Here is a 25,334-nt window from a genome sequence, read left to right as displayed (position 1 = left end):
TTCCTCTAATTGTAACTTCTGCAGCCACTTCAGCATCAAGGTACAAAGGGTTTCCTTATCCACCATGTGTAATTTTTGCAGAGATTCTCTTCAGAAGATACTTGTTATTGTCCAGAAATTTGTTAATATAAATTCTTCAACAAAACAGACATTCCTAGATTTGTCTGGCCTTCAGAGTCTAATATCTGGAGCTATTATCTCCTTGGGAGGAGAATCTGCTATGACCTTATGATCATAGAGGACAGTGATAAGAAGTGATAGGCATGTTGTCCCCAGACCCTTGAAAGAACTTCCAATATCCTTGGGATGTTCATGTTTTACAGAAAGCCTATAGACAAGATTATTTTAGCCTAGGGGCTGAAGAGTTGGCTCAGTGGTTAAGAGCTATGACTGCTCTTCCAGAGGACCTGAGTTCAGTTCCCAGCAACCACATGGTAGCTCACAACCATCTGTAATGGAATCTGATGTGTGTGTCTGAAGATAGCAACAGTGTACTCATATACATAAAGTAAATAAAAGATTTTAAAAAGATTATTTTAGCCTAAATCTATACTTGCTGCTGTCAAGAATTTACCATAGTCTTTTAGGCACCATTTCTACCAGCAGCTCTGCCCAAATTCTGCTCTGCATGTCAGAGTCCAAGTCTATCAAAGACTTCACTGATTTTCCTGCAGAAAGAAGACCTATGCACTCACTTTCTGATCTCCTTTTATATGATTGTTATTTTAATTGTTACATGAAATTGTTATATGGTTTGAAATAATTAATGTATTTTAATATATGAATGCTATTATATGTTATATTCATTGTCTTATTGTATTGAAAAACAGCTAAAAGATTTAAAACTACCCATTGATTAAACCTGTTGTATATGGAAAATCAGCAAAAGAAAACAAAGAAGTAAACAGAAAAGTAATATTCAAACATTTACTACAATAAAGATTGTTACAAGTTTTTACTTGATTTAATGACTTCAGTGATTTATAAATATCCTTTTATTACCATCAGTAAATTTTCTATCATTATTATGAAACCAAGGCCTACACAGTTTACTTGAGGTTCACAAAGAAAAATTGAATATACAACTTTTTAAAATGTTCATAACATTTACATTTCCTAAGTATGTTTATTTGTTGTGTTTTGGTGAAACAGCAAAAGTTTCAACTCCAAGGCATAAACTACAACGACTATTTTGGTTGTGGATACCAGGGCTTCTGGGTAAGGGACAGTTAAAAAACTTTACTTCTGAATAGTAAGTAAAAAATAATCCATCATTTTAACGCAATATGACTGATGTAATTCTTAAGAGTTTGGCTATGGGTGGAGGGAAATATGAAGGGATGTGATGGATTTCAGTGAACAGAGAAGATATCCACAACGTCCATGCCATTTACTGCATGGCCTGTGTTCCCCTTTCCTATGCAGCCTGGGATTGTGATGGTTGTTCTTTCCCCTGCTTCACACGTACCAAAAGTTAAGAGGTTAATTTCGTGAACAAGAAATGAAGCTGTCTCCATGCATTACACATGTAAGCATAAAGAGGCGTTTCACAGCTCGCCACAGAGCTGACATTTTTACCAAGCATCCTGCTTATCCCATTTCCACTTTGTTTCTCCTCCCTCCAAGATTTAAAAGTTGGATATGTCTCCCCTAGCTTTCCTCTGTCACAAAGATGATCTATTGTACTGACAATACTGTTTATTAGGTTCCACGCAAAAGCAGTTTGGGAACCCAGCAAGTGCTATCAAGGGTCCAGTTGCTGAAGCATGCGCAGCCAGTTCCCGACTCCGAAGACTGATTGCTTCTCTCTTTGCACAGCACAGCATGACACAGGCTGAATTTCCTCCATGAAAACTGTAAGTCTTTTGTGCTTTGCCAAATTCTACCTTTTCAGGGAATTTTCAAGCATTCAACCTTGAATGTCACCATTCAAAGATTGTTAGCGAACAAGCCAACTATTCCTCCCACTTAAGCAGGAACTGTCTTAGCACTATTTCAAAAGGAAGATTTTGTCAGATCTAAGCAGGCGCATGCGGGGACACACACACACAGAGGCACACATGCATATCAGTAACTTTACTTTTCAAGGTCATACACAGGATGATACCAGACTTTCCCTTCCCCTCTTTATTCCTGTTCTTCTCCCTAGTGCATCATACGATATTTGTTAGATCCAGAGGACACAACATCATCTGGCTCACTAAGTCCTGGAACTCCTGTCTTCCCAGAATCTAAACATACACTGTCCCCCACTGAGACAGTGACAAAGCAGAGGGTCATTTTCAATTCAATGCTCAGCTCCGCACATTGCTAGAGCTAAGTTACCCTTCTTTACTGGGGCTGTCTTTTTCCTTTCCTTTTCTGCAGATACAGCACAGCTCTTCAGTTTCGGGATTCTGCTGGTCAATTATTTTCCCATACTTCCATTTTATCAAGACTACCTCTACATCTTTTTCACTGTATGGACACACGAATGAAATTATTTGGTACCTTATTGCTAACAACATATTTCCTATTCTATGTTGAGATTACCAAGAATATTTGCTGAGTATAAAAATAAATGATGTAAAATGGTTTGTTCTTTCATATCAAAATAAACCATTGAAGGTAACTTTGTTGGCATCCTTGGGGTTCAAAAGCAGATATCTCTATAATCCATCCTTGCATTTCTCTACATTGTACCAGTTCTATTTAACTTGGAGGTCAGGATTATTAGATATTTGCCTCTATTTTTCATAAGAGTTAAGGGCATAAATTGAATTTCATTACCCTCCTCAAAATATCTTTTGTTTTCTTTCTTAAATAAATAAGCCGCTGCTTCCTTTTTATTACTTGTTTGGGGTCGGGTATTGCTTCAATCTGATTTATTGTCTGTCTACCACTTCCACATAATAGAGCTAAAATTTGTGTAAATTAAAATAGCCATCTCCTGAGAACTAATGTCAGTATTACCTAAACAACTGTCACATATTTTATCCTAATAAGTAGTAAGGGGTCAGTTTGCCAAATGTGTTTTGCCCTCTCTACATTTATATTTCTGATGGAGTTGAATAACCAGTGCATAACCTTAGAACTGAAAATATAGCACAACCATATATAAAGGCAAAATGGATAATACCATTTCGATCCTAAAGATGCATATTCACTCATTTTTCTGGATTTGGTGTTGGTGCCAAGGCATGAGGATTCAAGGCTAATCTAATTCCTCATGTAAAGTAAAATGAAATTAGGTGTCAGAGACAGTAAAAAAAAAAAAAAAGGAGGATGAAAGGGATTGGAGAGACATGGGAATATAAAAGTGGGAGCAGGCAAGTTGGGGTTAGGATATAGTCTGAGAAATTCCTCCAGTTGAAGAATGGTTCGATAAATTAAGGCAGTATTTCTTTAAATAGACTATGAAGTTGTTAGTCAAAATGGAGTCCTTATCCTATAATAAGTGAACATAAGAAGCATTCTCAGTGTGGTTAAGTATAGGAATGAGGAGGAAAAGACTGAATGGACATATGCATAATATGATTCTCTTTTAAATAACAGTAGATCATTTGTGCTATCTTGCTTTTTGTTTCATTGTTTTGGTTTTCTTGTATCTTACTTTTGTAATAGTTTGCTTACAGTTGTTTTGTCTTTTTGCTTTGTTTTGTTTTGTTTTGACTTGGTCATGTCCTACTGCACTGAAAATGAGCACATACAGACACATCAACGTGGAATGTATGCAGCCTTACCCTGCCCACCAGCACAGGGTCGGGCCCAGTGTACTCTTCTATCACAAAGAACTGGTTCCAGACCCAACCTCTCTTGGAGCGTTGCAGCACCTGCCCCTCCTTGCCCTTCTCATGGTGTCCATGGAATGAGGGACGCAGGTGGCCTCGTCGCTCCAGGGCAAATGCCTGGCTGTGGTATAGCATGCTCAGGCACACCAGGGCAGCTTGTAAACAGTAGTTCTCCTTCATTTTTGGTTATGCAGTAGGCACAGGAGAAATGCAGCTGTCACTCCCTACACCAACAGAGCGGCTGTCTTTCGGATGGCGGTCTCCCAGATGTGTCAAGTAGACCTACTCTGGAATGGAATATCTTCACTCACTGGGGACATCACGCCAAGGTTGTCCACTTCCCCAGTCAGCTTCTGTAAGCAAAGAGAGATTGAATTAGCTTCAGCCTTCATCCACATATTGTTTTGTTTCCATTTAGCAAACATGTTGGTTTGAATATCAGTTTACCACTTGGAACCCAGATTGCTCATTTCAGAAATGTAGATAAAAAATAATATTCAGTTTTGGAGAAGGTACCATGAGGTGCGGAGGAAAAGGTATATTCTTTTGATTTAGGATGAAATGGTCTATAGATATCAGTCTAAACAGTCCCATAACCCCTAATGAAATAGAAGCAGTCACTAAAAATCTCCCAACCAAAAAAAAAAAAAAAAAAAAAAAAAAAAAAAAAAAAAAAAGCCTAGGACCAGATGGGTTTAGTGCAGAATTCTATCAGACCTTCAAAGAAGACATGATACCAATATTCTTCAAACTATAAAAAAAAAAATAGAAACAGAAGGAACACTACCCTATTTGATCTATGAAGCCACAGCTACACTGATTCTAAAACCTCACAAAGACCCAACAAAAAAGAGAAGTTCAGATGAATTTCCCTTTTGAATATTGATGCAAAAATACTCAATAAAATTCTCACAAACCAAATCCCAGAACAAATCCAGGTGATCATTCACCACAATCAAGTAGGCTTCATCCAAGGGATGTAGGGATGGTTCAATATTTGGAAATCCATCAACGCAACATAACAAACTCAAAAAAAAAATAATCACATGATCATTTCATTAGATGCTGAAAAAGCATTTTGCAAAATTAAACATCCATTAATGTTAAAAGTCTTGGTAAGATCAGGAATTCAAGGCCCATACCTAAATATAATAAAAGCAATATACAGCAAACCAGTAGCCAACATCAAATGAAATAGAGAGAAACTTGAAGCATTCCCACTAAAATCAGGGACTAGACAAGGCTGCCCTTTCTCTCCCTATGTATTCAATGTAGTACTTGAAGTTCTAGTTAGAGCAATTAGACAACAAAAGGAGGTCAAAGGAATAGAAATTGGAAAGGAAAAAGTCAAATTATCACTAATTGCAGATATTATAGTATACTTAAGTGACCCCAAAAACTCTATCAGAGAACTCCTAAAGCTGCTAAGCAACTTTAGCAAAGTAGCCGGATATAAAATTAAGCCAAACTGATCAGTCAGTAGCCTTGCTCTACTCCAACATATATCAAGGATTCATGTTCCACTATGTTTATAGCAGCCTTATTTATAATAGCGAGAAGCTGGAGGGAACCCAGATGTCCTTCAACAGAGGAATGGATACAAAAAATTGTGGTATGTCTATACAATTGAATACTATTCAGCTATTAAAAACAATGAATTCATTAAATTCTTAGGCAAATGAATGGACCTACAAAATATCATTCTGAGTGAGGTCACCCAATCACAACAGAAGGCACATGGTATACAGTCACTTATAAGTGGTTATTAGTCCAAAAGCTCCAAATACTCAAGACACAATTCATAGACCTTATGAAACTCAAGAAGAAGGAAGACAAATATGTGGGTGGTTTGGTTCTTTTTGAGAAGTGGAACAAAATATTCATGGGAGCAAATATGGAGACAAAGTGCAGAGCAGAAAATGAAGGCAAGGCCGTCCAGAGATGGCCCCCACCTGGGGATCCATCCCATATACAGCCACCAACCCTGGACTTTATTGTGGATCCCAGAAAGTACTTGCTGTTGGAAGCCTGATATGGCTGTCTCCTGAGAGGCTCTTCCAGAGCCTGACAAATATAGAGGCAAAAGCTTGCAGCCAACCATTGGATTGAGCACGGGGGGTCCCTGTTAGAGGAGTCGGAGAAAGAACTGAAGGAGCTGAGGGAGGGTCACAGCCCCATGGAGGAGAAACAGTGTCAATAGGCAAGACCTTACAGAACTCCTAGGGACTGGACCACCAGCCAAAGAATACACATGGGGCAAAACCCATGGTGCTGGCCACTTATGTGGCAGAGGATGGCCTTGTTGGAAATCAGTGGGAGGAGAGACTCTTGGGCCTGAGTTGAAAATATCTGAAATGTAAATAAAGAAATATCGAACCAATCAATAAATAAATAAACTGCGAAAAATAATAATATTCATTGAAAGGTTGCTGCAAAGGTCAAGTGAAAAGTGAATTAAGACCACTAACAGATGTCTAGAACACAGAAACTCTATAATTCATTGATTATCAGTGGGCTTGGCTATGTTCATGGTTTAGAAAAACTAGGGATCATAATACAGCATCCATAGTAAGGATTCCAGAGGCCAGCACATTAAAAGAGGATGTTTAAAGGATGTGGTGGCTGAGTTGAATAGCAAAGCAAAAGCTTCTATTTTAAGAATGTAGAATATAGATACCATGAGAAAAACATCAGAATTCCCTAACCATTACTGTTGGCCAACCACAGCATAAACCAAGAATTTATCACAAATGAAAAAAGAGAGGAATCTTATGTCACAGACTGTGTCATGGAAGGGAGGACAAGCAGACCTCAAGAAATGATGATGGGAATGAAAATAACAAATGAAGAAATAAGTGACCAAGATGTGTGTGTGGGTGGGGGCAGGGGAGTGGTACAGGTATGTAATCCAGAACTCCATAGACAGGCACAGAAGGATCACACCAACTTTAAGAAGTCTGAGGCTAGTTTGATCTAATCTGACTTTCATAGTGAATTCCAGCACAGCCCAACCTAGCAAGGTGCTGTATTTATAGAGAAAAAAAATGTAAAAGGTCAAGTCTTCATTGAGCTTTGTGAATCAATTAATTAAATTATGCTGATCAATTAACACTACAGTGTCAACTAATAGGTCAAATTCTCATTGACTCACTGGAGGATCTTTTAATGCTATTGAAGTCAATTAAAGCGACAGCATCAGTTCGTTTCTTTATGGTCTCACTGGACAGCTTTTCATGGGATGCTTTCCAGTTTCACTCCAATCACAAGAAGAAAAATTAAACAGTAAACCTGTTACAGGCAGCATATCGCTTCCTCAGACCCAACCATCATGTTTCTATTTATTCAGCAGCAGGAAGATGGAGCCATTGGCATAGTTTACCTTGCCAATTTCCTTGTATTTATCTGACCTAGAGGGCCTCAAGCTCCCAGACTTCTTGAATTTCAGTGTTCTGGTACTGGAATAAATTTCCCCTTATATAGCATTCTTTGCTAACTGCCCCCACTTAAATTTCATCTTTCCTTGTATACAATATCTGCTTCTTCTTGGTGGTATCCAGAGTCTAGGTGTTCTCAAAAACACATGCATTCTGTATTAACCCATTGCCCATGGATAAACAGAATGAGAACCTAAGATTCCTCCGATTTTTCCCAGGGTGGCAAAATATAAGCCTGTCAGCATTGCGCACCAGATTGTGTACCTGTGCTTTGAACTGGAGATGACAAGAAGAGGGCAGGGAAAGAAAGGAGAGTTACAGGAGACACTGTAGCTATTGTTGGCTTTAGTAGTCTTGGGCATAAGAAGGCTGGTAGACTTCTTCACATAGTAAAGCTCTTTTCTCTAAGTTAGTATGATTTAGCCTTTTCAAGTCTTTGGTCTTATGCCAAGATAATATTTGTGCATGCTGCAGATATAAAGTTAAAGGTGTTTGCTATCATTCAAGTAGAACTTCTCCATATGGGTACTCCAGCCTCTTCTCAGAAATACCTTTAGTACTTGTTGTTTCCAGATGCATTCAAATGTGTAAAATGCAGTATTAAGGAATGAAGGTTAAAAAGGCCTCCCTGTCACACACCAACCTCACTCCTCACCAGCAGTCATTTAAATATGTTTATATTTTAACATAGTCATTCTCTCTCTCTCTCTCTCTCTGGGTGTGTGTCTGTGTGGGATGTGTGTGTATTTGTGTCTGTGGGGGTGTGTGAGGGGAGGTTGTTGGTTTGTTTTGGGTTTTTTTTTTTTTTGGTTTTGGGGTTTTGGGTTTTTTTTTTTTCTCGGTTTCTCGAGACAGGGTTTCTTTGTGTAGCTCTGGCTGTCCTGGAACTTACTCTGTAGACCAGGCTGGCCTCAAATTCAGAATCTGCCTGCCTCTGCCTCCCAAGTGCTGGGATTAAAGGCGTGCCCCACCACCGCCCTGCGAGGTTGTTGTTCTTGTTGTCTCTGTTGTCATCTCTGTTGTTGCTGTTGTTGTTGTAATGGTGTACGTGAGTTCAGATGCTCCCAAGGAAGTCATCAGATCCATTAAAGATGGAGCTCTAGGTGGTTGTGAGCTACTGGACATGAGTGAACTGAACCCAACTCAGGACCTGTGAGATCAGCAAGTGTTCTTGGCCACTGAGAAATCTCTGCTGCCCAGACAAGCACCAATTTAATGATCCCCAAAGTGCCGCTTGCCACAATACCAAGGCACTTGTAGAATAAGCACAGAAAGGTGTGCAGCTGGAGAAGATATCAAACTGAGGCCATAGGAAGCAACAGAGAGATGTCTGACTTAACTGAGGAAACAAGGCCCCAACACTGATCTGTACCTGAAGCCCTGCAGTTCCCTCTGCCTCCTAATTGGTGTAAGTCCTGAATAAAATGTTCTCTCAGTAGCTTCCATCTTCTTTTATGTGATTAGGGCTTTACTGAATGATTGTGGGGAGTGTCTCTTGTGATTCAGACAGCTTCTCAATTAGTTGTATTTACTACATGTCTGGGACCTGAGTTCAAAGGGGCCATCCAAAACAACTCAGTGTATAAGATCAAGTACACCCTTGAACTTCAGATTTAATTCTGCCTCTTTGGAAATTCTGGGAGAAGAGGAAGGAGAGAACATATGGAGTAAGGTCCCTGCCCATTTTGTATCATGCCAAGTATTAAGTGTTCATTCACAAGGTGATAAATTATTCCTGCATATAAACTGTGAAGTGTATTTGAAAGAAAGGGTTTAATTAAAGTTGATATTTCTACACCTCTTTTTTTTTCTTTCTGGCTGCCATGTTGCTGTAAAGCACAATTATTTCTGACACTAAAGTTCTGAAACTACATGACAACTTTTCCACTTTATATCTATGTATAAAAAAAACCTCTAGCTTCATACTAAGGAGTAAGAGTTCCAATGTGACCAATAAACAATGAACTTTACTCTTTTTATTAACAAAGTTAACATTATGAATCTTCTGTTAGAAACACTAGGAAAACTAAACACATAAAAGTAACTAATTGGTCTCATGAATTTTAAATAAGCATAATTTAAATGCTTATATGACCAAATATAATATAATCAATATATGAGCAATTTTGATAATTAATTCTTGATATATAGAACTTGAATTTTAAGTCAATTATTCACTTTAGAGTAAAAAAAAACTATTGATAAAATTAGGTTTTATTAGCCATCCTTCTAAAAACTTTATAATTCTTAAGTCATTTATTGATTAATATGCCAACCCTGTTAATCAGAACTGTGAATATTATGTTGAAAGGATATTAATAATGAGATCAAGAGAAATTAAATACAATTTGTGCTACTATAAGGTTCTGGTGATAGCTAGATTGATTTGAGCCTAGACCATCTAACTCTGATATCTATTTTGAAAAATAAAAAACCTTCCCTTCCTTTTTGTCTTTTTTAATGTTTACTTCTTAAAATATTTACTTATTTATTTATTTTATATGAGTGTTCTGTCTTCACACACACCCGAAGAAGGAATCAGATGCTATTGCAGATGGTTTTAAGCTACTAAGTGGGTGCCCAGAATTGAACTCGGGACCTCTGGAAGAGCAGTTAGTGCCCTTAATTGCTGAGCAATCTATTCATGCCCTCTTGTCTGTTTTTAAACTGCATAAAAAAATCCAGACCTGACATGAATTCTACTTCCTACAGTTCTACCTGATCCTGCATCTCTAAGAGAAGGTGAAAAACCAAACACAGAGAGATGCCTCTGTATCTACATGATTGCCTTTTCCTGATCCTACCTCCAGACTGGGGAACCCGAAATGAGTACATATATGATGGTGTTAAAAAATATTGTCACAACAGAAAGTAAAAGAAAACATTTCTTAAAAGACATCAAAATGAAGATGAACACAGGATCTAAACTGTCAATATCAAGCGTAACAATGTAGTATAACTAATCTTTATTTTCTTATCCTTAGATTTCTATTGCAGAATTTCTAAAGATAGCCTTTAAAGGATGTATTAAGGGAGTTTTGTTTATCTAATTCTGTGATTTTTGGAAGAACGACCTGGAATCCATTCTTCCCAAGAATGGATTGTTGAATACAGTAGACATTTAGCACAAATCTCACACAGAAATTAATAGGAAGCTGCCCTCCTAAGGAGACCTTGATGTGAGTAATAATTAGAGAAATCTATCAATGTTCTAATTAGTATTAATAAAGAACCCCAAGGCACTTCTTGAGCAATCTTTCCATTAAAGCGCTTCCCAGCAGCTGGCCAGGATGCCCAAGCATCGGGGTTCCACTAACACATGTAAGAAGACTTAACGTTAGGATGGAAGCACATCGCTTGGAGGGAAAAATAAATGTTGTTGAAAGTCACAGGAGTAATCGCATGACAGGAAAATGGATTTGCAAAATCACCAGTTCTAAGTGGAAGGCTCACCCCTCTTTCTGGAGAGCAGATAGTCCGTAGTAAGTGGCTGCGCCTTGAGCATAAAACGTTCCTGCTGTGCCTGCTTTTGTCTCCGTAAAAGAAAATGACATATATGGGTGTTTAAGTATATTTGGACTCCTGCTGGAAATTGTTATCGGGTAGGAAATGAAAGACAAAAACGGTGAGCAAAAAGCAAGCGGATTTGGTTTTCAGCTTTCTCCTCCCCACAGAGCTGGAAGGATCAGACACACTGACCCATTCTTTTTATTTCAGGCGAGCTAATTTACAGCTAAAGACAGGTTATCATTACGCTAAGTATATTATCAAGGTTCCCACCAGAGCTCAAAATCCTATTTTTGTATCTGCAAGGTTCCCTTGTGGGTGAGCAAAGGGACTCTGGTCTCTCCTTCAACAAACACAGCTTTGTAACCAATCGGATTCTATTATGCAAATTAATTCAAGAATATTTTATTCCCCCGTTCAGATCTCATCACTCAGCGCAGAGCTGTTCCCTCTTTCAAATCAAATCACAGGAATTATGCCTTGTCTGTGAAAATCATAGAGGAGGGAGAGAGGAAGTATTACAAGAATTGTTGAAACATAATGCTCTATCTAAGATTTCAGCATTTGGCGCAAGACTTAAGTTTGGAATCATTTCTTCTTGGGTGCAGAGTATACCGTGGGCACTACACAAGACATCGTGATATACTTTGCTCCATTCTCAAATGCCAGACTCAAATACTATTGGTGTGTTGTAACAAATAAACAACAATGACGATCTGTTTAAACTTGAATAGAATTTTTACAGGGGCTCAAAGATAAGTGTCGCTTTTCGCTTCCACACACTTTTGGAAATAGGAATGACATTTAATAACCTATGGATTGTGGAAAGCTTGGCCAACAATCTGATTAAGTCCCTTATAGACTTCATAAACTCAAGTAGTAGTAGTAGTAGCAACAGCAGCAGTAGTAGTAGTTGTAATGGTAGTAGTAGTAATGGTAGTAGTAGCTTTAATCCTTCAAAGTCATCTGTTTTTTTTGTTTGTTTGTTTGTTTGTTTTTGTTTTGTTTTGTTTTTGATACTGGCCAGCAGTCTAGGGCATACTATGCAGCATTTCATTGTATTTTCAACATGACTTAATATAAATGGTACTTGTGGGTCCCATGGTCATAGCTAAGACCTCATGTCTCACAATAATTCAGTCACGTTTGAGCAATAAGACAGTTCTATCCAACGAGCACTAAGAATATCGCCTATTATTCATGCCCCACTCGATTCTTGAGACAGCTTTTCTCACGCTAATATTTCTAAATGTTAGTCATTGATATGAATAAGATATATCAACACATACCCGAAACAACCTTGTGAGCAATGTCAGCTCCAACTGTGAATAAATGTTCCATACGAATGTGTGGGAAAAATTAGATTCCACTTACAACTTGTGCCTAAATAAAACCACCTGAAGGAAGACATGCTCGAAGTGGCAATGATAAGATACTTAGATTATTGTGACATCATTTATAATTTGAAAGGCATAAGTCAAACCTCCCTCTGTGCTCAGACAGTAAATATATTAAAAAGTGTTCTTAACCTTATTTTCTCCTTCCTTCATTCAGGGCCAAGCCTGGAAGGGCCTTGGGGATACATAGGTATCAGTGTATTTTTGATGCTGTCTAGTTATAGAACATGATATAAGTTGTAAATTGAAGACGAGAACTAACAACACTACCTACAAAGCACAGAGCAACCAGAGACCAGAATCAGCTTGGCGGGATGAATTCCTAACACAATGATTATTCTTGTAGTATCTGCCATCACTAGCCTCTTCTAAGCAGTCTGGTCCACAGCCTCTGATGTCTTGCCTACTCCTTCTCTGAGATATGACTGATTAAACCTCTTTTGCTGTTCTGACAAGTAAACTGCAATCTAACCACTGATCATTGCAGCCAGTGTTGCCTATTCAAATGATTGGCTATGGGAACCAGATTTTCTAAGAAGTTAAACGAAAAACAACCAAACATATTTGTAACAAGTGAAAGGCCTTGCCCAGTCAGATGAGGAGGAACCTAAGGGATAGAGTAGCCACAAAGTAATATCCAATTGTTCAGATTTCAATAAAATGAAGGCCACAACCAAACAGTTAGAAGCAAAAGAGAAACAATAGCATTTCTCCCCAACCATACAAATGGCAGAACATGTGATCTCATTTCTCTAAAGACCAAGATGACTGTCCTTATATTACTGTCATCTTACTGTCATCATGGGCCCCAAGCTGCTGGTCAATACCCTATGTATAAGACGACAGGCAGAGTACTTCCTGTGCATGAGCCAGCCTGGGAACTTTCTTTTATCACCCAAACAGAAAATATAGAAAATCTTAAAGAAATAAATTGGCAGTTTTTTTCTGGCCAACTGTGAAATACTGTCACTGTGAAGATCATTAGTGCAATTATATAAAATGCCATTTTTTTCAATCTCCGAATTTACAAATACCATTGGGTCAGAGATCTCTAGACAATAAGGGAAGATCTGTATGCTGTTGTATAAGTTCTGTTAGTATATAACTGTGCAAATTAGACCAACTTCCTCCTCTAAAATAAAATGACAGAAATACATTATTAAATGTCTCTCTGTCCACAAGAGTCTATAGATTAATACTGGAACAGTCATTCCTGAATTGTAGTTTCAACCCTTGGTAATGACTAAGGTCAGCTAGTAGGCCTGCTCATATAGAACTCCATTCGGACTCACTAACAGAGAATTCACTGAAATCTGGAGAATGGTAAGTTTTCAGAAAGACACATTTTTAAAACTCAAGAGACAGCAGGTGTTGGCGAGGATGTGGAGAAAGAGGAACACTCCTCCACTGCTGGTGGGGTTGCAAATTGGTATAACCACTCTGGAAATCAGTCTGGCGGTTCCTCAGAAAACTGGGCACCTCACTTCCAGAAGATCCTGCTATACCACTCCTGGGCATATACCCAGAGGACTCCCCACCATGTAATAAGGATACATGCTCTACTATGTTCATAGCAGCCCTATTTATAATTGCCAGATGCTGGAAAGAACCCAGGTATCCCTCAACAGAAGAGTGGATGCAAAAAATGTGGTATATCTACACAATGGAGTACTATTCAGCCATTAGAAACAATGAATTCATGAAATTCTTAGGCAAATGGATGGAGCTGGAGAACATCATACTAAGTGAGGTAACCCAGACTCAAAAGGTGAATCATGGTATGCACTCACTAATAAGTGGATATTAACCTAGAAAACTGGAATACCCAAAACATAATCCACACATCAAATGAGGTTACAAAATCAACTCAAGCAAATCAGTGGCCTTCCTATACTCAAAGGATAAGCAGGCTGAGAAAGAAATTAGGGAAATGACCCCCTTCACAATAGCCACAAACAGTATAAAGTATCTTGGGGTGACTCTTACCAAACATGCGAAAGATCTGTATGGCAAGAACTTCAAGACTCTGAAGAAGGAAATGGAAGAAGACCTCAAAAAATGGGAAAACCTCCCATGCTCATGGATCGGTAGAATCAATATAGTTAAAATGGCCATTTTGCCTAAAGCACTATACAGATTCAATGCAATACCCATCAAAATCCCAACTCAATTCTTCACAGAGTTAGAAAGAGCAATTATCAAATTCATCTGGAACAACAAAAAACCCAGGATAGCTAAAACTATTCTCAGCAACAAAAGAAAATCTGGGGGAATCAGTATCCCTGACCTCAAGCAATACTACAGAGCAATAGTGTTAAAAACTGCATGGTATTGGTACAGTGACAGGCAGGAGGATCAATGGAACAGGATTGAAGATCCAGAAATGAACCCACACACCTATGGCCACTTGATCCTCGACAAAGAGGCTGAAAACATCCAATGGAAAAAAGATAGCCTTTTCAACAAATGGTGCTGGTTCAACTGGAGGTCAGCATGCAGAAGAATGCGAATTGATCCATCCTTGTCTCCTTGTACTAAGCTCAAATCCAAATGGATCAAGGACCTCCACATAAAGCCAGACACTCTGAAGCTAATAGAAAAGAAACTGGGGAAGACCCTTGAGGACATCGGTACAGGGAGAAAGTTTCTGAACAGAACACCAATAGCGTATGCTCTAAGAGCAAGAATTGACAAATGGGACCTCATAAGGTTACAGAGTTTCTGTAAGGCAAAGGACACCATCAAGAGGTACAAGAAGAAAGGAGGAGTGGCCCCTTGTTCTGGAAAGACTCAGTGAAGCAGTATTCGGCAAAACCAGAACGGGGGAGTGGGAAGGGGTGGGTGGGAGGACAGGGGAAGAGAAAGGGGCTTATGGGACTTTCGGGGAGTGGGGGGCTAGAAAAGGGGAAATCATTTGAAATGTAAATAAAAAATTATATTGAATAAAAAAAAGCCCATTAATTTTAACCACGTGTTTTATCACATAGTCATGTCTCCATCAGATAATTATGGCATTTACTCAATATATAAACTATCTTTTACTTCTATTTACTATATTTTACTTCTATTTCATTTTAATGTTCTGTTTAGGCTCAGTGTATATTTCATAGTTGAGACACAGTTGAGAGTAGTCATATTTTTATGAGCTAAGTAGCCACGAGTAGGCAATGAAGAACAATCAGAGCATAAAACTTTTGATAGAAGAGGGTGTATCATCAAAGACTTTCTATTGATAACAACACCCAAAATAAGACTGGCGTAGCTAGTTAGAGAACTAATTTGAGAAAACTTTCAGATGGCTTTCTGAATTCAGCAGATCCAAACGGAGACCCGGCGGAAGTAGATGGAGGCAAAGATGTTCATGTACTTAACCTCAGTAGAAGGCTGGACTGGGAACAAGAAGTGTGTTTTCAACACTTGGATTGTGTGAAACCACAGAAGGTGCCAAAATTCTTCCTCTAGTAGCTACCGTTAATGTAACCATGTCTGTTTCAGGTTAGGAGATTGTGTCGCATCGTGAATTTTCAGAAATCCAGAATTAGATGACAAGTAAAGATGTTCAACTATTACGGTTTTGTTTGTTTGTACATTTGTTTGTTTTCATTTCATTACACAAGAGGGAAAACAGAAATACAGAGAGGTGATCACTAACATTTAAAGTTAGCTCAAGTGAACAAAACCTCAAACTCCCTACTCTATGGAAAGAGAAAGAAAAATATCAGGAAGTGAAAGATAATTTTCATAGCATGGATGTCTCCTGCATTAAACATAGTTTTCCATTCATGTCATATCTATGGAAACAAAAGCCTTAGATTCATGAAGAAATACTTCCTAGGCAACCTGAGAGTGCGCTTCAAAAAGTCAGAGGTGGAAGATAAGAGACACTGATGTGTATATCCTCCCTAGTCCCTGAGGTCCCTCAGAGAGCTGCTGTCAGTCTGTTTTCTGTTCGATAAACAGTGAGAGAAAGTCTTCTCTGAAGTTGGGCTTCATCCTTGACAGAGGCTTGATGAAGCCTTGCAACTTGATCACTACAATCAGAGTAGAGAGTGGCTGAAGTCACCAGAGCCCAGTACCAGATCTTCTGTCAGAGAATTATAATCCATGGTCTTAGCCACCCAAATCCACAGGCGTCACTTTAGCTCCACCAGAGGAATGAGGAATGCAGAGTGAAGCTGTTTCCAATTACCAGGAGCCTGATTGTCACCAGAGTGTGGGTGGGCTCTTTCAGAGGTCTGTTTCTTAACGTTCTCTCTGGACCACCCCATCTGGCTCAGTGCAGTCTAAATAAACCATGGGACATATTTAAATGCCTCTTTTATATGCCTGTGTATATAACAAAGGATGTCTCACCCATTTATTTTTAGAATGCTTCATAATTATCTCACTGTTGTTTCAATAAATCCAACCTTTAAAACACTCTCCTTTTTTTTCCCGTAAATTAATGCCATTTATCAGAAAGAATGGGATATTTTTGAAGTCATGATAAAAGGAAAGCAACTGGATACAGCAAGCTCACCCATGCCTCGTAGGATTTGCTAAAGCATGAGTCTACCCTAGACAGATGGGACTTTCCAAGGTAATATGAAATGTCCTTTTTGGGTCACATTTATATAGCTCATTTAATTGCAGTTTGTATAATCCTAGGTTAATCCTATTGAGAATTACTGATGTGATTTTACCTACATAAGAGAAGTAATCTATTGTTCCTCACACATTTCTGGCAAAAAAAATATTAAAAATCATATACCTTACTTTTAATTTATTATTAAAATAACAAAAATGTTTCCCTTTTCTTTTTCCTCAGAGAGAAATGACAATTTTTCCCCTTTGGATCATATTGTTTATTAACAAATTCAAACAGAATATTTCAACAATTTTCTCATTCTACAGAAGATAATGTAGGATACATGAAATTCTCTATAATTTTAGATGGTGACCAACTCCTTATTACATTCCTTGTTACTGTGTAGAAAGGACCATAGAACAGATTGAGTTTTCCTTCATAGAATTGAATACCTAGACAATCTCCTCTTATTCAGAGGTTATTTAAGTTCCTGTAAGATGCTTTATTAGTCACTCATTGTCTTAGATGTGAAAATTAACCTCTGAAGCAGGTAATGTTTCTTTGATTAATGAAGTTATACAAATGATGTTGTACCAGGCACCTAAGATCTATGACTATCTTACTGTGTCATGTCCTCAATTCCATCTTCATGTATGTGAAATGAAAGACTTTGTGGCTTGGGTACCTCACTAAAGGTAATCATCACAAAATCCTAGGTAGGAAGGGTCTCAATACCTGGGGCTGCCTCAGCTAACTGGCTACACACTTCACAGAGTTCAGAAGGCCACATTCAATAAAATTTTTCATTGAAAACCAGCTCTGCTTTATTATAAATAACAAAGAAAAGAGAAAGCATATGTGGTATCGTAAAACCTTAGTCGGCTCACCATTTTAGCAGGTTAAGAAATTCTTGCTTCAATACCTATAATCTTCTGGAAAAAGGAGGAGGCCTCTACTCAGGAGATGGTGGCCACATTCACAACTGTCAAAGTACCTCCCTCTATTGGGTCTCTTTTCTCATATAGAGAAGAAGATGGGTGTTGTGTGGCCTCCCTCCCTAGTTAAATTCAGCTTTGGGTAAGATAATAGATGAGGAAGCTTTTACAAAAGTATAATGTGGGTTATGTAGGCGAGAATAAGGTGAAAAACATGCTAAGACTTCTTCAGCTAATTTTAAAGGCTTTGACTTTTCGCCTTTAGCATTGTGGATTGCAGATGAGCGTAAATTATCTTTTATTGTTACAGGACAGATGTGTTATTCGCTCATTTTCTCAGATAAGAATATAAAATATCCCCAGTGCTGTGGATAGGTCCCTTTTATACCTACACACTGTCTGTTTGTCCAGAACCCAGAATGAATACTATTGTAATCCTATGAGAGGAAGCTGACCTCAGAGCCTTCTTGTGAGATGCTGTGTGGTGGACAGAGGGTGGGGGTAGGATTCTAGGAGCAAAGCTGCTACATATGAGTCACTGACTCTAAGGAAACCCAGATCACAAGGTTCTCTGAAGAAATTTTGGACCATTTAAATTTTCCATGATATGGGATAAGACTGTGGAGCAATCCAGAGGAGAACAGGCAAAGCTAATGGGAAGCTTGTATAAGATATCTTGGCCAGATGAGGGGTGTGTCTGTGTGTGCGTGCGTGTGTGTGTGTGTGTGTGTGTGTGTGTGTGTGTGTGTGTGTGCGCGCGCGCGCGAATTCCTTCTTTTTAATGCTTACATTTGTATTGTTCTTGTATTTTATCTAACACAATACAATTTTTAATGAATATAATGCAAACATTATTTAACACTGCACTCTAGCCAGTCCTGCCCACTCGCCACACAACCTGGTTCATGCATTTTCCCACTGAATGTTTCCTCACCAGATGCACATATTTCCATTAAGGATATGGTGTGACAATGTTTTGAATATGTTTTCTTTTTCTTTGACCTACACCCAGAGGTCTACTGGGAGCTACACAATCTTCTCTAACTTTGTTATGAGAAGTTTAGAACTCTTGAATTCATTGTTTTTTTTAATCCCTTGATCATTACTTTTTTCACAATAAGTATCACTTTTATTATATTTACATACAATGTCAACTGGCTAAGGTTATGAGTTTTGTGTTAAATGGTCTTAGTATCATAAAAATTAAAATGCAATAGTAGTCTTGCTTTCTCATTCAGTTCCCCTTTTCATGCTCTCCCTTTTGTCTTGACACACCCAGATTTCCAGCTGGCTCATGTCCATCAGCCTAAGTTCCCTTATACTTCTTCTATTATGATGTTGGCTAGCAATGCATCATCTCAGCTCCCATTAACTGAAAACATCTTTATTTTAGGAGAATATTTCCTATGAATATAAAATTGTGAATTGGCAGCTCTTCTGCTCTAAACATTTAGGTCTTTAAGAGTGTTAGTCTGCTGTCCTTGAGCTCAAATTTTTCTCATGAGTTGCTGTGCATCATTTAATTTCTTTTTCTCTGGATGTGACATTTAATTTGAGCTTTTAATAATTCAGCTATAATGTGTCTTATGTTTCTTTATATTAATCTATTTCACTGGACTTCATTAATATGTAAGTGTATCTTCTACCACAAGATCTATTGAGACCTTGTGTATTTAAATGCTTTTTGTGACCTTTTAAGGATATTTTAACTCCCAGAATTGCACTTTCAATTAAATGATTTTTATTGTTTAATGGTTTTATATATTTATATAGGGAATTTTAATCATTTACACTCTCCATATTCTGCTCCTTCTATGTTCAGAAAGTGTTCTGATCAGAAGCTCAACCATGAGAGAAAAGCTCTGCAGAAACTACTTCTGGTTGCCTCAAATCGCCCAGCTGCTCTAGGAAAGCCCCCAATTTGATAATGTTAATTACTTGCTCTTTCAATCAAACCACCCCAGTCCCTGCTGGACTCTCTGTGAGCACAACTGTTTCGCTAGCAATTTCCTGTGTCTCTCTATCTGCTACTTGCTATTTCTTCTTTCACATTTGCTTTCTATATACTCAGTAATATTACCTATTGCTCAAAACCAAAAATGTGGCCTTTATGAGCCATTTTCTTGATCTTACAGAACAGCCTGATAGTACATTGTCTCCTGATTGGCTTCTTTTTACTGCATATCTTCTATGCAACAGTCATTATGTCAAGTATTTTACTTCTATCCATGATCATCAGTTTCTCTACAGTATCTTTATTAGAATACCATAGTATGTTTGCATCTATTATTCAGATAATGAAAAAGGCACATGAAACACTTGAATTTGTCATCAGTTAGCTACCTGGTTCTTAAAATGGCCTTTGAAGCTATCCATGGCCCACAACGAACCTCTTGTCTACCTATCCTTCGGAGATTTGCAAAGATAAAATTCACTGTACTTCTCCTAAAGTTTGTCTTTAGGATGAACTCAGAACTTAATTCTCTCTTTTTCTACTATAACCATTTAAGAAATATAGGTGCAGAATAGAATTTCTGAGGTAGTAAAATGGAAAGTTGTAGTGAAATATATTTTCTTGTGGTCAAGGAGCTTATGTGTTTCTAGAATTCTTAGAGAATATATGTTCTCCTATGGGAATTCACGGTCTCTCCCTCAAGCAATGCCCATCCTGGCTTAGAAGAATCCTCCAGAAAACCACAGATGTTTTCCATTCTAACTCACTTCTTGAAACAGTTTCAAAATAAATAAATCCTGATTTTTTTCTGATTCTTTTCATGGACCATATATATCTTTTTTTACATTAGAATAAAAATTTGCTATGTATCCTTCACTGCTTGAGTCTCCTAAGAATGTGCTAATAAGCAAAAAATCCAAGCAGTGCAAAGGACTGTAGGAAGCCAGATGGTAAGTACCTTCCAGCAAATGGAGCCCACCCAACAGGAAACGGTTCTGTGAGATGTCATGAGCTAATCACTGTCAAAGAGATTGGGTATGCTGTTCACAAAAGAAGAGTTAAGAGGTGTTAGCTGAATAATGTCTCCCCAGGAGGAACATATGAGGCCAGACATGGATTTGGCCTTACATTTAGAGGTCTTACAGCCTACTGGTCAATTACATCTTCTGAAGAGATTTTTCTGAAAGGATAAATTTGCAGTCCATGGCACCACTGGTTAGAAAATGTCCTTTGGCAATATTTTCTAAAGAAAAGCTCTGATGAGTCATAGCCACCCCAGTCAAACAGGAACAAATTGTGAAAAATCAATAAATCATGAATTCTGCCTATCAGGAATGGCTGCCTTCCAGGTAAAGTATACATTCTAGACATGTGGATCCTTGCCTGTGAGGGTTGTCTAACCTATGGACCACTGAAATATTTTTGTTCTCATGCTTGAGAGGTTCCAACTGCTTCTCAATCTGAACATTACACTTGTGTTTGTGTCCTTCACCTCTTATGCTCCTGGATTCTGTCAGATGTCTCCAGACTTTAAAGCCCTCTACTCTACTCTAAACTAGAAGAGACTCTCAGAGGGAAGAAGTCAGTGCCTGGAAATTAGTTGAATTAAAAAGGATTCATCCAGAGAAAACAATGGGTGGGCTGAGAGCAAGCTAGTTGGTTGAATCTCTATCACACATTAGCATTAGGAAAAGTGAAGATACATTCAGGACTACATGAGACACCACAAAGGAACGTGATTCAGAAAACAGAGATAGAAATAGAAGACAGACTATTGTCCTTCACTCCATCTCTGCCCTGTAACTGTACTTTCTTTATCCCAGATTCATGCCATGTTTCTTGGAAAACCAACTATCTGGTCCTTGCTGTGACCACAGTCCTTACTGAGAACAGCAGTTCAAACGCTTGAGATTGAGGGCTGCTTAAGTAATCCCTGGATTCTGCCTATGGTTTAGGGCTCTACCTACTTTTATCTAGTAAAGAAGATAGAGGAGAAAAAGGAAATTGCATCTTGCTGATGTCTATATCTCTGCTTTGCCTTTGCACCATCTGCCAAATAATATTCTGTATAGGAAACCAAATCAAAGACTCTAGGAATCTTCGGGGTGTATATAGGTTTACCACCACCAAGCACCTCCTGTCCAGATGCATATGCCCATGCCTCAGCATCCTTCCCTTCCCTCCATTCTGTAGCTGGCTCTGCGGCTGAATCTTTGCAAACTGCAACTGAATGGCACTTTGCATGGTACAGGGTGAACTGAGCTCTTCACTGCTGCGCACTAGGAATGGTTTTCTTCTGTTAATAGTTTTTGGCTTATATACCCATATCAACAAATATCCAGCCCTCTGTACTTGGGTAAGTTTTGAGATCTTATTCCATTATATGCAATAATGTGGGGGGAAAAAAACCTTCAGGATAATATATAGACTGAAATAAAGCAACCAAGAGATGAGAAATTCCATATAGTCACATACGACATATCTAAAAATCTGAAATTAATCATATTAAACAGTAATTGTTGTGGGGAAATAGGAGGTAGTAAAAGAAGATTCATTAATTTATTAATCAGCAAATATAAATATCAGTTGAACAAAATGAACATAATTCTAGAGACATGCAATAATGGATTATATCCATACTAAGCAATACTACAAATACAGTTAAAGATACATAAGGTAAACCTCTCATGGTTTTTATTACAATAAAACAGTCTTGCTCAAGTAAAATATAGACAAAGTGTTTCTCCTTTAAAAAAAAGAAGCATTTAAGTGTTATACTAATTAGCCTATGGCGAGCATCTTGGCATGAGGGGATGGAGTTGTCAACCTGAGAAAACTCTGTGTGAAGTATGACAATATCCGACCAATGCTCCTGGGAGCAGGAGAAAACAACAGACTTGTTGTTAAGCATATCTTTTTTTCTTTTCTTTTTTTTTCCTTTTCTATATTCTTTGTCTACATTCCAAATGATTTCCCCTTTCCCGGTTCCCGCCCCCTTCCCATATGTCCCATAAGCCTTCTTCTCTCCACCCATTCTCCAATCACCTCCCTCCTTTTTCTCTGTCCTGGTACTCCCCTACAATGCTGGATCGAGCCTGTTAAGCATATCTTAAAGAAGAAGGAAAATACTTCTTCAAACAAACACAAATAAAACCCTTAGCACTGGTATTGAATCTTGAGAAGATGAATGAGAAAAGATGAAAATGAAGTTCTACAATCAGTAATAAAGCCTTTGCTGTGATGCTGATGATGATGATGATGATGATGATGATGATGTGTGTGTGTGTGTGTGTGTGTGTGCGTGTGTGTGTGTGTGTTTCCCTCTCCTTGAGCCATCTGAAATAAGAGCTCAAAGAACTGACGTTGGGGTTGCAGAAGCGTTTCCCTTACTAATTACTAAAGAACTCTGAACCATGCCCTGAGTAAGTCTGAAGAACCTAAATATGGTAAAAAAAAAAAATAGCCACTATAAATAGGGACAAACAAAACACTTCATCACCAATACTTTCTCTTTATTCTATAGGGTGGTTTTAGTTTTGTACAAAAGATTTTCTTTTTCCTCTTATTCAGTAAGCTACACAAATATGTGTGTGTGTGTGGGGGGGGTAATTTGCAAAAAAAGCATTTTGTAGAAGGATAAAAAGATTCTTCCTGATCACAAGACTTTAGCAATAAATAGTTGCTTGGGATTCAGAAAAGCTAGATAGACAATATCATATGTATTATATCTGCTATAATGCTATAACAAGATACTCCTGTAATAAAGTCCAACTTATATATATATATATATATATATATATATATATATATATATATATGCATAGGGAAAGGAAAATCAGACTTCGAAAATTAAATGCAAGTCTTCCAATCTAACTTCTAGATAAGCAGCACTAGTATTTTGCTTTTGCCTTTGTTCCTGGACATTCATATAGTTTGGCAGATTCATACTGAAAAATAAAAATAAAAATAATAATCACTGTCTATATGAAACTCAGTAAGAAAATATTGGCATTGTATGTTTTATCTAGCAATATTATTGGAAACTAAAACATTGAACCTAACCAGGTAAATCAAGCTTCAAGCTCCAAATTACTATAATTCTAAATCTTAGAGTCCGTTTCTTTTCAACCCTCATCTCTGTGAATTTAAGATGTTCTGTATGGTCCCTAAAGAGGCTGCCTCAGAGTACAGAATAGATCCCATCTGGAGAAACACTGACAGTTTTGGAACTTTTCACATCCACTGATCTGAGGTCAGAGAACTTCAATTGGAATCTCTGATTTCCCTAGAGAAAGTAGAAAAGCCCTTTCTATTGACAGGTGACCTGCAATGTAAAAGACCTAAGGCTGAAAGGATTATCAGTGATGTTAATTGGTTGAGGAATTAGGGGTTCTCTTTCATCCTCTGGGTTGACACCAGTTTTCAGAAAACAACTGATGCTGTAATCCTGGAGTCAAGATCATTTATACTGTATTAAGAGCATTGCCATACTGGATTAGGGAGCAACTTCTGAGGTCTTTTTAGGAAGCAACACTCATAGATATCGATTCACAGGTACTGCCAAGTAACAGAATGTATTCATTCCCAAAGTTTGCACTCTGAGGCTGGGAACCTGGTGTTGAGGAGAGAAGAGGAGATAGGAGAGTGGACAGAAGCGGAGAGGAGAAGAGAGGAGAGGAGAGGAGAGGAGAGGAGAGGAGAGGAGAGGAGAGGAGAGGAGAGGAGAGGAGAGGAGAGGAGAGGAGAGGAGAGCCAGTATAGACTGGGAAAATGCCCAGAACTTAGATAAGTGCAAATACAAGGTGAAATGTGCTTTGATGAAGGCTGGTGAAGAGTTCAGAAAGGAGTCACCCAAACAAGCTGCTAACAGACAGTTAATCAGGGAAGGCTTAGTGGGCAAACAAGGATGTCTGAAGTATGTTTTGAACTATATGAAGGAAACAAGTGCTACAGGGAACAGTAATCCAGATCTAGAGAACTACATAAAACATTGAAAACGATAGGTGGCCATTCAAGGCCATGAGTCTTAAATACTTTCTGTTCAAGGAACAAGGAAGGGATGAGGAAATGTATGTGGACAGGCAGTGAAGAATGCTCAGGAATAAAAAGTGAGAAGTGAAATAAAAACATGTTTGGTTTACATAAGGGAAAAAAAGAGCTATGTTGAAGCTCATGAATATGGGAAGTAATTTGGGTAAGCATGTAGGGGGAGCAAAAGGCAAACATCCGCTGTGTTTTGTCCCTGGGTCAAAATAATTGGATGCCTTGTTTCATTTATCAAAATTCCATTTAAATTCATTAAATTCGAATTTAGAAGAGCATAACAGCATTGTCAAAGAATCTATCTGTTACTGGTTGATGCTCACACAATACTTTTGTCTATCTTTTGAGAACTACTGCAGAAGCAGACAGAGAACACATTGGGAGAATTGAGTGAGTGATCATTGTAGTGTACGACAGCTACGTTAGACATGAGCTGGACGCATGGATGATATTTAATACCTGCAAGTCTTGTGAGAGCGCAACTGTAATTCCTTTCTTGACACTGAGAATTAGAAAACTTTGAGTTCTCCAACTTCTGACACCAGATACAAGAGCATAACCTGAATTTGACCCCGGTGACAGTAATAAGCTCACACACATATGCCAAGCGTTCATTCTCTAAATTTCTAGCAAAAAACATCCAGAGAAAAACAGCTCTTGATATAACAGAGGTGATGCCTATGCAAAGGAGGTAATTAATTTCATTCTGATTTCCCCTGATCTGTAC

General features: G+C 38.2%; 1 protein-coding gene across 1 annotated transcript in view; it reads right to left on the bottom strand.

The window, feature by feature from the left end:
• Cdh11 (cadherin 11) overlaps positions 1 to 25,334 on the bottom strand; it is a 160,453-nt gene that overhangs the window by 45,621 nt on the left and 89,498 nt on the right. Inside the window, exon 3 of the mRNA XM_052166700.1 lies at positions 3,723 to 4,123. Coding sequence (XP_052022660.1) covers positions 3,723 to 3,950 — 228 coding nt within the window. The 5' untranslated portion in view covers positions 3,951 to 4,123. The remainder of the gene's footprint in view (positions 1 to 3,722; positions 4,124 to 25,334) is intronic.

The sequence above is a fragment of the Apodemus sylvaticus genome, chromosome 21 (assembly GCF_947179515.1).
Source record: "Apodemus sylvaticus chromosome 21, mApoSyl1.1, whole genome shotgun sequence".
Lineage (NCBI taxonomy): Eukaryota > Metazoa > Chordata > Mammalia > Rodentia > Muridae > Apodemus > Apodemus sylvaticus.
This window is presented reverse-complemented; position numbering and strand designations above follow the sequence as displayed.